This window comes from Thermochaetoides thermophila, assembly GCF_000221225.1.
Source record: "Thermochaetoides thermophila DSM 1495 unplaced genomic scaffold scf7180000011816, whole genome shotgun sequence".
Lineage (NCBI taxonomy): Eukaryota > Fungi > Ascomycota > Sordariomycetes > Sordariales > Chaetomiaceae > Thermochaetoides > Thermochaetoides thermophila.
Window position 1 is genome coordinate 3356246 of NW_006383032.1, and position 12861 is coordinate 3369106.

At 53.5% G+C, this 12861-nt stretch overlaps 2 protein-coding genes across 2 annotated transcripts; one reads left to right on the top strand and one right to left on the bottom strand.

The window, feature by feature from the left end:
- Positions 1-465: 465 nt before the first annotated feature.
- CTHT_0030040 (mitochondrial GTPase 2-like protein) lies at positions 466-5546 on the bottom strand (the record flags this gene model as incomplete). The annotated part of the gene is made up of 2 exons (XM_006693395.1): positions 466-3033; positions 3843-5546. 2 exons carry the CDS (start codon positions 5544-5546, stop codon positions 466-468), a joined length of 4272 nt encoding a protein of 1423 aa, XP_006693458.1.
- A 2946-nt stretch (positions 5547-8492) lies between these two features.
- CTHT_0030050 (uncharacterized protein) lies at positions 8493-9324 on the top strand (the record flags this gene model as incomplete). The annotated part of the gene is made up of 2 exons (XM_006693396.1): positions 8493-8665; positions 8724-9324. 2 exons carry the CDS (start codon positions 8493-8495, stop codon positions 9322-9324), a joined length of 774 nt encoding a protein of 257 aa, XP_006693459.1.
- Positions 9325-12861: the final 3537 nt, after the last annotated feature.

A 12861-nucleotide genomic window follows, 5' to 3' on the forward strand; every position in this document is an offset into this window, starting at 1 on the left:
AAGGCAGAGGGCCCCCCGTGAACGTTTTGGTGTTGGGGGTGGGGGGGGGGCNCGGGGGGGGAAGGAAAGGATAGATATTTGTGATAAGAGGAGCTTCCGGGGGGTAAGGGACTGACTAAACCCTGAACTTGGTCATTGTTAATACATGTGATAGGGTTTGCAAGGCAATGAAATGGCCTGGAAAAAGATAAATTGGCAATAGACTCGACGCTCCTTTCCTCTTGATAAGCAGAAGTCTGCTGCTTGGCTCTTTGGAGGTTAAACCCATCAACTCAAGGTCTCAAGAAGCATTCTGCTCGTCAGTGATGGCCAGTCCAACAAGACAAGCAAAGCCTAGTCTATTTTTATTCCCCTAGCAATCCCTAGTTATTAACAGCACAAGCCAGAGCAACTCAGCAGGTATGTCTGTATGCTTTGTGTAATGTAAAAACCAGAAAAGCTTCAGTAAACATAATACATCGCCTTTTAGGCACTACCAGTAGCCTCGGCAGGTTTCTGCTCTCCTTCAGCCGGCGCATCCGGCACCTCGACATCCCCCGCAACACCAACCCCCTCCTCCTCACCCTTCACGCTCTCCGCCGCATCCGCCTCGGCCTCCTGCTCAACCGCATCCTTCATCTCCTCATCCACCTTCCCTTCCTCAGCAGCCCCCTCCTCCTTCTTTTCCCTCTTGATCCCCATATTAACCAACGGCGTCGTATCATTAAAAATCCTCAACAGCATCGCGGAGCGATCCTCCTTGGGCAGCATCAGATTCAGACTCTGAAAACTCTTCCACAGCGGCAGCGCCATCTCCTCGGCGCCAAAATCCTCACCCTGGTCCGGATCCGGCTCAACCCTCAGCACGCAGCACCCCAGCCCCAGGTCGCGCACGCGTTCGCCGATCTCGTCCATGCGCCGCCACTCGTCGCCGCCAATCTTGGGGAACATCTCCACGAGGAGCTTACGAAGCGTCTCCTTTTTACGCAAGACAACGACCCTCTCAGCGCCTACGTACCCATGCAAAATGGGCATACCCTCGCTCTGGATCCTCCACCTGCAAACCTCGGCACTGGGGGCTTCTTGCTTGACGAACATCTTGACGCCGCCGTGCACAAACTTCACGCCACGGCCTTCGTTGAGCGTTAGTATGTCGCGGACCAGGGACGAGGTGTAGTAGATCGCCTTGGCGGGCTCGCCGAGGGCGTTGCGAACCATGAAGCGGTCGAGGGGGAAGCGAGGGGAGATGGAATAGAAGGTGGCTACGGATTGGATTACGTCGTGGGTCGGCGGGAGGTATTTGAAAGGTTCTTCGTAGGGGCCGTCGGGCTTGCGTTGCTTTGGCTCGGGTTGGGCGGACTGGGAGGTTTGGGCGGCTTCGCCGTTAGTAGGCGCTTCGGCTCCGGGCTTGACTTCTGCTTCGGGGACGGGCTCGACAGGAGTTTCGACCGCCTCAGCTGGTGTCTCAACTGCAGCCTCAACCGGCGTCTCAACTGCAGCGGCCTCTTCCTCAGCCTTCACCGGCTCCTCCGACAACCTCACCTTCTTCACCTCCTGTCCCCCCTCCTCCCCCTCCAGAGGCCTCTTCTCCCCCGCAGCCGCGGCCTTGGCCATAGCCCTCGCCTGCGTAGGCTGCACCCTCCTGGGCTCCTCCGGCTTGGCCTTAAACTCCGCCTTCTTCCTCAGCGCCGTGATAAAGAAACCACCCGTATCCTGCAGATGAGCATACACCCGCATGCATCGCTCAAGCGGCAGATCCTTGCAATCGCTCGTCTCCGGCCGAGGGAACATACTCTCGACCAACCTTCCCGGCGCGATCCCGTCGGGCTGCGAACGAGTATACTCCTCGACCTCATCCCACGAGCTCCACAGCCGACCAGACTTGTCCATGACCTTCCACTGACGCATGCCGGGACGGCGGCGCAGAAGGGGAAGCTCCTCGCTGCAATCGATGATCTCGATCTTATCCGGGCCGCCGCAGCGCTCGATGGCTGCCGCGACGACGGCCTCGTTTTCGACTGGGTTCATGCTGCACGTGGAGTAAACTACACGACCGCCGGGCTTGAGCATTTGTAAAGCGCGGACGAGGATGCGTACTTGCGTGAGGTGCAGACCCAAAGCGTTACCCGGCGTCCAGTCCTTCCAGAGGTTGATGTTCTTGCGCAGGGTGCCGTCGCCCGAGCATGGGACGTCGGCGAGGATGCGGTCGAACTTGAGGTAGGCCGGCTTGTCAGGGTTGGTGGGGTTGGGGATGCGCAGGGAGGGGTACATGGTGGCGTCGTGGTTGGTGACGATCATGTTTGGGGAGGAGAGCCGCTTGAGCTGGTGGATGAGCATGTGGCTGCGCTTGTAATCGGCATCGTTGGCGATAAGGAGGCCCGTGGCGCGGCCGTCGTCGCCGGGGTCGGCGGAGAGGCGGGCCGCGGGATCATCTTCTTCTTCGTCGGAGGGGATCGGCTCGCCCTGGAAGGATTTCATGACCTTGCGGATGCGGGCTTCCTCGCCGCGATGGATCATCTCGAGAAGCTGGGCGGCCTTGCTGCCAGGGGCGGCGCACATGTCGAGGACGGTCATGCCCGGCTTGACGTCCATCAGCAGCGGGGGGATCATGCTAACAACTTCTTGACGGCTAATATTGCCGACGCTGGTCTCGGAGACCAAGAACCGCTGGAAGGCCGCGAAGGGCGGAAACTTCCTGACGACATTCTTCGGCGTTGTCATCCACCAAGCCAACTCATCGGGATACCAGGGGACCGGTTTGGGCGGGTCGACATTCTGTCCCTCATACTGGATGCGCGTGATCTCGGGGATGTAGCGTGTCTGCAGCAGGCGCTTGACGGCCAGGGCGTGGCCCTTGGAGCCGCAGAAGCGGAAGCTGTTGGGCAAGTCGCGACGCAGCGCGGCCCAGAACTCGGCGCGCTCCTCCTCGGGCAGCTGCAGCAGCGTGTCGTAGTACTCCTGCAGCTTCGCATTCTCTCTGATCAGAGTCGGATGAGACTGGTACGGTCTATGGCCACCATCACGGTCGCGGTCGCCGCCGCGGCGACCTTTGCCCTGGGGAGGGGTCAGCGGCTTCATCAAATTATCAATTGGGTCAAAGAGTCAAAAGAAAATACCTTTCTGCCGCGCGCCATGTGGGCAGCGAGTGTGCGATATGAGGCTATTTGTAAACTGAAAGTGGCAGACGAGAGTGCTGTCACGATGCGCCCCAATCGCATGGACCGACTTCGACGTCGAGGGAAGCAGGTTGGCAATGGAAGCAGAGGATGAGAGGCTGAGACGGGAAGCAAAAAAGTTCTGCGACGGGACCGCAGAGCACGGTGGGGGGCGGGAAGAAGACATTTCTGCGACGCTACTCGCCGATTTCTCTTATCTTATCGCGTCCCTGGAGAAGGGGATGGGCGGTGCTAGGCCGAAACGGGAAAAAGGTAAACAGAGATAGGGCAGGTAGGGAGGAGGAAGGTAAGAGATTCCTACCTGAATGTACTCTCTGGTGAAAATAAATAAATAAATAGATAAATAAATAAATAAATAAATAAATAAATAAAGAAACAAAGATCTTGTTCAATTGGGTCAATGGTAGAAATCCGGGACCGAGGATCCATCGTAATTGTCCCAAGAAACAAAAATCATATTTTTACATTGCATGTTGGGTATTGAAGGTTACTCTACCAACACCTTAACAGTACGGACCTTATTATACAGAATGATTTACACATCCATCACATCGCCGACATGCCAGATCCCTAAGGCTTCTAATCCTACCATCTAAATCCCAAATCAAATCAAACACCCTAACCGTCTAACAACCCAACGGCCCAATGAATAACCCGATCACACCCCTGCCCCAAGATGGCACTCACAGGAATCGCCTCAACATTCTTCGTCCAGGCGCCCTCCACCCCACTCGGATGCGGCTCGTCCCCCCTCGTAATGGCATGCACATAATCCCTCAACTCCATGAAGTTCTCCTGCGTCCCCGGCAGATCTCCCTTTGTCGCCACCACAAACCACGGTTTGCCCGCAATATGCAGGCCCCCCGCCCCGGGTTTGTTGGCGCTCACCGAGAAGTCCTCCCCTCCCACTATCATGTGCGAGAACTGGCTCGGCCAGAAGGTATCATCTGTTGCGTCGGTACCGGCCTCGGCGCTCCAGTCGATGACCTTCTGCCTCTCCCTCGCCCGCTCTTCCTCTTCCCTCATCTGCGCATAGAGTCCAACCTCCTTCCATAGCGCCTTGAGCGCTGCCACGGCATTCCCCGCGCTGAGGTCTAAAACAAATGCCAGAACGCCCGCGCGCTCGACATGCCTCAGAAATGCAATCCCCAGTCCCTTGTCCAGATGTGCCCCTTCAATCAGGCCGGGGATATCCGCGATGGTAAACCGCGTGCGCCTCTCCAGCTCTGGCTCTGCCTCGGCACTGGTACCATCGGAAAAGGCGAACGGACCATCCTCTTTGTTGCGCGGTCCGCCGCCGACCCGGCGGTAGCTGGTTAAGAGGGGACGCCCCCGGTTATTGTCTAGCACTACCGTCCCAATGTTAGGCTGCAGTGTGGTAAAGGCCCAATTGCCCACCCGCGTCCGACTATTCGTTACCGCACGGAGGAGGGTACTCTTCCCTGCATTAGGCAACCCAACCAACCCAACATCGGCGAGGAGTTTCAGCTCGAGCTCGATCTCCATCGTCATGCCCGGCTCACCCTTGGTAGCATACATCGGGCGGGGGGTTTCCTTGGTGACGAAGTGCGGATTACCTAGGCCGCCTAAGCCGCCGGGGGCGAGGAGGATGGGGCGCGGCGTTGGGCGCGAGAGGTCTAGATGGATGGGGGGCTGTGGGGCAGCGAAGAGGCGGTCGCGCCAGGGGAGACGAGGAAGTTCGATGCGCTTGCGATCGGAGGAGGACATGCCTGGGTAGAGGAGCCAACGGTCGCGTTCGGGGTCTTCCATTTCTTCGGGGTCTTCGGCTAGCTGTTGCTGTTCTTCCTGCTTCCGCTTCTTCCAGCGCTTGCGTAGGAACCGGAACTCAGCCTCGGGGTCATAGCGGCTCAATTCCCTTACAACAGTGCCAACTGGCACGGAAATAATCACATCCTCCCCCCTCGTCCCGCCCCTCGAACTCCCCTGCCCCGCTTTCCCCCTCCCCGCGCGAATGGTCCTCATCCGCGCCAGTTTATGCAGCGATGTCTCGCCGTGCACAGCTTGGATGTATATATTCCCTCCATGCCCGCCATCCCCTCCATTCGGTGGCCCCTCGGGCAGGAAGAGCTCGCGCAAAAAGGAGATACACCCATTCCCGCCGTCACCGGCCTGGAGTTTCAGCCGGGCCTTATCGGCGAAGTGTGGAGTCGAGTAGTCGTCTGGATCGGGGTTCAGTCGGGAGGGCGCATAGTCCGGTGAAGAAGGGTTGCTTTTTGTGCTGCGGCTGTTGTGGCGCTTTTGTTGGCTGTCGATGATGGTGAGGGTTAAGATGGGGACGGCGGACGCATTGGGGTTGCTGGTTGGGGAAAACAAGGCGGGGTAGAGGAAGGGTAGGAATACCCGCGAGCTACGGGCGCAGCGGTAGGTCATGATGGGCGTGGACGGCGTCGTGGTCGTCGCCGCGTCGAGAGAGCGTCATTGTGGTACAGAGAGAGGAACCGATTCAACTGTGTTAGGGGGATGAAAAATGGGACAGGCATGTGATAAGATAAGGAGGTACCTTTGTACTCCTTGTACCGGCGGGTCTGGGTTGCCCCGCTCAACGTTTTTCCGATCCTTGGAGATCCGTAACGGAGGTGGGTCAAAATTTTTGGCTTAACTTTCATCTGTACGACCCTCCTAAACTTCGAGTTCCTCGAGAGTCGGATGGAAAAGAAATCAAAAAGGGACGCAACGAATGACAACATCAGATGGAACATCCCAAGCTTAACAAGATCTTGTGTTCCTCGGTCCCGGTTCCACCGGAATCGTTCCCATCATCGTCCCATCGCCCCTGATTTTTCCTCTCTTCAACAAGGTCATCGGATGGATCACGGATGGCGCCCCCACACTTTGACGATGATCGCCTGCGTTGTCAGTCATGCTTGGCAATTGACGCTGACATTTGGCGTGCATCTCGGTCTGCGGGCAGCCATCTCTCGGTCGGGGTCGGCGGCGGCGGGCAAAATGCGGTCAGTAGAGCCGATGGACGACATTGGCATTAACGGCAAGCTCCGGGGTGAATGTTCAGGTAAAGTGCCCAATCCGCTGCGGCCGGCAAACAAGAAAATGCTGGGGGTCAACAGGCCACCGGGCACCGGACACGGACACGAACGAACTATGGACGAAGCAGAAATGCGGGTTCCAAAATGCTTAGGACTCTGGCATAGTCGAGAAGCAAATTGAAAAAAAAAAAAAAAAGGTCAGGTGTTCGATTTGTCGTGTTTCATCTGCCTTTCGCTGGTCACTGTAAACTGTATGTGGTGTTATAATATATATATATATATATATATATATCTGTGTTTACGGACGCAGAGCTGTTTGTCTTAAAATCCTATCAAGGCATGCGTGACTCTTTGTTGATTTTTTTTTGTCTCACCGTTTGAGCTAAAGGACATAAAAATAAAGTTCATCACAACTGTCTTTGTCGGTCTTTTCCCATCTTTCATCAGAATCCTCGATCAAGCATCAATCACATTTTACAGCCCCCTCAACTGTTCAAGTCGAACCTCCACCACACCCGCGGCTCCACCAACGCTCCAACCGGTCCCATCCCCCCCATCTCGTTCCTGTCCTGGCCCGCTTGTTGCTTGTTCTCCAGTGCCCGGCCCCCTTCGTTGCCCGCCTGTGAGCCTGCGACGTCGCTGTCGCTGCTGGCTACTGCTGTCCACGGGTGCTTGTGACCCCTCCCCCCACAAGATGCCATCCCCAATTCTCTCGGTCATAAGAGCCTCACAGCATACGAATCAACACGTTCTGTCCATTTTGTTTACTTGTTTTTTTATCTCTGCTTCGTCTTCACTTTGCTACAGCAGACAGCATACACTACGCAAAAAAAATTGATCGCATTAACCCAGGTTTGAATCGTTAAAGCAGGACACAAGACCAGGGTCGCATAATAACAAGCAGTAGCCAAGCACAGCGCCAGACGATCCTCCGCCCGCGGGCTACGGGCATTGGGCCCCGCCACTGAGAGCCTGCAACAGAACTTGGACAAACCACAAACCAAAAACTAGCAGACAAGCAGACAACTGGCTGACCACACATTGGGCCGCTGCACCACCTGCAAGCTGCAGACTGCTGCATCGACGACGAGCCACGACAGGCTCCAGAGAGCCCAGTCGGGGCCCAGTCTCAAGACGGCAGTCAACGTGGACGCCCCGTAGCGGCCCCAGCGGCTCCAGTGACCCAGCATCCCAGCAGCCCAGCACGTCGGCACCATCGCGTCCTCACTCACAATCCCCAGATTTGTTCCTGTTTGCCCAACTCCCCTCTGCTTGATCCGTTCACTCCTCTCTTCTTCCATCGACACCTCCAGAGACGAAACTCTCTCCATCTGGACAGCTCTCATCGTCATCATCCATTTCTCACGCTGCTCACTGCTGCTCCAATCTGCATCTCGGCGCCTCTCCGCCAAAGAGATCTCGTCGCGCTGTTGCTCCGCATTGCTGCAGCCTTTCTAAGTCTTCTAGCCGTTCTGCTTGCTTGTCTGCTCTCCTCTCTGTTGCATCATCTACTCTGCGTCTGGACACTGTCTGCTATCTGTTCTCTGCTGTCTGCTGCCCATCTTCTCGCATCCTCTCGCATCCTCTCGCACCCTCTCGCATCCTCTCGCACCCTCTCGCACCTCACGCAGACTCTCAACGCCATTGTCATCCATAACCTGCGCACGCATCACGCACATCACTCGGCGATCGCTTCATACCTTAGCCGCACTTGCTTTGTTTTTCTCCAGCCAGGTCAGTAATAACTCGGGTCTCCTTTTTTTTTTCAGTCAGTCATCTGCTGTCGTCACTCCCGTCTCGCCTGTCAGGCGATTCGTTCGTGTCCTTTCACCCTTTGCCCTCACTGCATCCTCTCTTGGGCTGGTGCCGCTGCTGGTGCTGCGTGTCCCCTCGCCGCTGGTTCTCTGGCTCTGGCTATCTTTATCTTGCGGCTCCCACATCACCTACCCTTCCTCGTTTTTCTCGTCCTTTTTCCCCCCCCCCTATTCTCCTCCTGCTCTCCTGCTCCCGGCACACTCACACACATACACACACACACACAGACCACACGCACCAAGCTGGCTCTCGAGAGTTCGATAGCTCCAAGCTCCCATATCCCCCGTCTCTACTCCGGGCAGGCCCCTGCATGTTGATGGTCATGTCCAAGATCATGACCGCTCGACAAACATCTACATTTTTTGTACCACTAGGCTGAGACTCGGTGGTTGTCCTTTATCCATTACCTCTCGCACGTTACCTATACTACCTACCATCTTTATTCTAATCCGTATTCTCCACTTGTGACCTGATGTTGGCCTTTCCTCCGTCCCGTGTCGAGACACACACTGAAGCCATGTATCCCAGAAACCTGTCCACAGTAGGGAAAGGGGTCATTAGGATGGACCCGGACTGCGCCATCTGCCATGCCCCGGCCTCGCTCGCCTGTGAGTGCGAGGCCAAGGGCTTGGAGCTTGCCGTTCGCCAGGCCGAGGCCCGCATGATGAACCAAATATACAACGACATTCGGTAGGTCCTTTCCCTTTTTTGACTTTTTTTTTTCAGACCCCTCCAGCTGACTGTCCAGCTCCTGGGTCCGCGCCCACGCCCAAGACTACATCCTAGAATACTTCCGTGTGCTCACCGAGCGCCGCAAGCAAGCCCACCAGCAACACCTCGAGCGTTTGCAAGCCCAATACCGCTACTACCACCAGCAGCCACACCCCTCACAGATCGCCGACGCCCAGGCCGCTTTGAAACGTGGAATCGACGAGGACTGGCAGGCCTCCGTCCAGCGCTACCCCGAGGTCCTCGAGTACTTTTTCAGCCTTGTCGAGCTCACCCTGCCCGACGATAACGATGCGGCCGTCAAGGACCCCCCGCTTAGCCCCCTGAATAGCCTGCGCAAGCGGGATGGGCCTCCACCGGCCCCGACGAGGAGGATGACTGTGGGGGAGAGGGATAGGCCTGATAGGGATCGGGGCGCCGCGACCACCGTCGTGAGTGGCCCCAGTATGGCTTTGCATGAGAGGGATATCCCGCCGCCTTTGCCGAGGGGCAGGACGCCGCCGCCGTTGGAGCCGTTGAGGGAGAGACGGACGCCGGCGCCGAGGGAACGCAGACATTCTTATCGGCCTCCCCCTCCGCCTCCGCCGCCGCCGGCAGGGTATGGGTATCCTCCTTATTAGAAATAAGTTGGGGGTTTATCATGAGTCGGGAGCGGCATCGATTTAAACGCCTACTTCCATATTTTTGAACAGCAACTCATGAAAATTATGACTCTTAACGACATGGATGACAAAAACAAAAGGATCATGATACCAACTTAACGACAAACGGGATGATAACATGATACCGATGAAAAAAAAAAAGATGTTGATTCTCTACCTCACGGTCTGGGTTTCTCGGCTCGGCATATTATCATCTACTATCTTCTTAAATGGCATATGGATGCATTTTGGACTGTGGTTGTGGTTGTGATCCGGTGGTGGTTGAGGGTTGTGGTTTATGACGGGATGGCATTCTCTTGAACAGTTTCCTTTCCTTTGTCTGTTTCCTATCTTTTGGTGGTTAAATGGATGATTTATCTTGAGTTATTTTTGGGGTTCATTTTTTTTGGTGGTTGTGTTTATGTTGTGTGTCGGGTTTTGGTTCTGCTTTGTTTTTTTTTTTTTTTTGCTTTTTTGCTTTATTTTTTACGACAACTCAACTTTCTCATTAACATGCTGTGCCTATTCTATCTACCTACCTTACGTACGTACCTACCTACCTATCAGTATCTACATAAATCACAGGACCGGAACAACGGCACGGTGGTTTAAAGAGGTTTTCGCCTTGCTTAGTTCTTGTTACTGTGGTCGCTCATTTGGATTTTCGTCTCCTTTGTGTCTTGCATCCATTCTTGGGACTCGCGGGCTTGCCTACTTATCTAGACTGTTGATGGATGGCAATTAAAGCCAAGGAAGAATGAATGGGGATATCCGTGATGAGAACAACCGAAGTGATCTGGCTGACAACGGATGTTTTTTGTACCCTCGGACTTGACATGGTGACGTTACTCCATTATCTATTATAGTCTTCAGAGGTCGGTGAAATGACTGGACCCAGGCGTGACTGCTGTTTCTTGTCAATTTAATACCTGCTTCCCTTTGGATGACGAGGATCAGATCGTAGGTGGTTCCAATGACCTGGGATAAGCATATGATGTTTTTGAGATGGTTTATCTCTGTTCTTAATCTAAGGCTGTTTTACTCTATCAGAGGTGGTTTTTGCATAGTTATTGCATGTTTGGACAGATAGAGATGGAGGATTGTGATCGGATTCTACTTTTCAAGTATCCTGCTGGTGCCGTTTAGGGTGAAGCTTCATGCCCTTTTGTCCAGGTTTCTCAGTTTGACGGAGTAGAGGAGCCTGCCAAGACATATTTGCAGCTACCAAAGACAGTACGTAAGCTCGTCACCAGAGTGCAAAATGTGTTTGATCATATGAGATAACTGTTGATTAGTACCGATTATGGAAATGATCAAATCCTTAACTGTTTACCACAGTTCATGCCGGTCAATCTTACGCAGCGTGTCGTCCTTCCCCGGATCGAATACATGCCCAACCTCCAGTCCTCGTCACATTTTCTACATTCATGTCACCAACACTCAATAATCTGTCATGGCATGCATTACTAGGCATCAACCGAATCCGGAGACAGGTCCCGGAGATGACAGTCGGGTACGGAATGGGTGATCCGGCACGAGGCGGGATGTTGGATGTCAGATGGCATAGTTACACAAACCCGGTCCGGCCGGGCCGCTTGTGCCCAACATACCCATGTGGCTGTTTAGATCAAGGCAGCCTAGCTTACAAGTACGCCCATGACTTCGATGGTGTGTGTATGAAAAAAAAAAAAAAGAAGAGAGAGAGAGAGAATTCAGTGGATGTAGGAGAATAATGTGTCAAAAGTTTATATGTGTAGGGTTGGACAGGGCATAGAAAGGGGGACAGACCTGTCAGTTGACTGTGAGTACCACCGCTACCACCTTGAGAGTTCTACTTCAAACATAGCTTGTATGACAGCTAGCTCTATGTATAGCGATTATTAAAGAGTAATGTACGCTGCCTAGCGGCCGTAAGGGATTAGGGCTCTATTCAAACGGCTGGGTTCGTCTAATGTTGGGCAAGCGCACAGCACATCAACCGTGACTATTGGAATGTTCGACGTCTATCAAGACTATTAGGGTAAATCATTGAATGGTTACATGACTATATGGAAGGGTATGGCAAACTCAAACAAGGGCTGAACTAAAGCGCCCTCGCATCTTCCAAGTTCACCTAAACTGGTTACCTCACGGGTCATCCAGTCCCTCCCTTGTTTGGAACAGATATGAACTTTAATACAAGTAGATTACGTCCTGGACACTAGAATCATTCTTCCCATACAGCAAGTAAGAGCAAAGATGGTGAAATAGACGACGGTATGCTTAAAACATGTCCATACACTCTTCGCCGAGAGACGGAATCGAACTGAAGCAGGTACTCTCCGTCTTTCACGTGGAGCACAAAAATGGATAGTTCCACCATCCGGCTGTATACCACGATATAAGACCGACAACAACCCCTGGCGTTACCGTATTCCAAGTCGAATCCTTCAGTCTCCAGATCTCAGGTGTGTGAGTCACCCACGGATCTCATGACGCATCCGAAGCTCTAGCCGAGGAGCCCAACCTTAGCTTCATCACCAGATCTGATGTGACGAGTCGAATATCGGGCTCTCGCTTACGCAGGTACGGACTGACAGGTTGGGTTGAGGAGATAGGTATAGGTATCATGATGGAAGGAGACAGAAAGGCATGGAATGAGAGACAACACAGCACAAGGGTTCACCTGCAACAGAAGAGCAGGCAGAGGAAACTGCTTCTTTTTCGCTTTTGACCTTTGGGGTGCCCGTAAGGAAGTTAACCTAGAACATGTAAAGATGCTGCGGACTGAAGAAAGATATCAGTAGGCTGGAAGAACAAAAAGAAGAAAATGCAAGAAAGACCAGTGTGATCAACAGGAGGGGCTTTGAACCACCTCAAGAGTTTGTGATGATTAACACTACTGCTTTAGGTAGGAGTTGTTGCTTCCCATAGGCGGCAAGTTCTAAAAAACAAAAAAAAAAGCAGATTGATCAGGAGGCAGAAGAGACAGCATCATTGTCAGTGACTGGGCTCAATGGTGGGTATCGAGGAGACATACCTCTCTTCCTGACCGGAGTATGCAGGAGGTCTGTCTACCATGCCCATGTGGCTTTGTGTTGTCTTGAGTCCAAAGATGGGGATGCATCAAGTGATCTATGGTACCTCGATTGGGAGCGAGCACTGCTGAACTACCAGCCAGGAAGATAGACATGGTTGCATTCAGGTAACCTGCAACCTACCACACCAGGGTGAACAACGGTCAGGAGAGGTGAACTTGTAGACAATATGGACAGACTGGTCCTTAGGCAGTTATGAACTGTTATGTATTGGAAGACAAGGAGATACCATGAGTGAGTTTCTCTGGTGAACATGGATTTCCAGACGGGGAGGTAGACGAGATTAAGTGGACACACTTCCTTAGTGGACAATAATAGAGGACAGCAAAAGCAATTAGTTATATCATCGTCTTTACGGTCTTAATACGGTCACACTACGAACAAAATTTTCATACATATAGCAAATGCCACAAAAGTCCATTCCGCTAACCTAACCTAT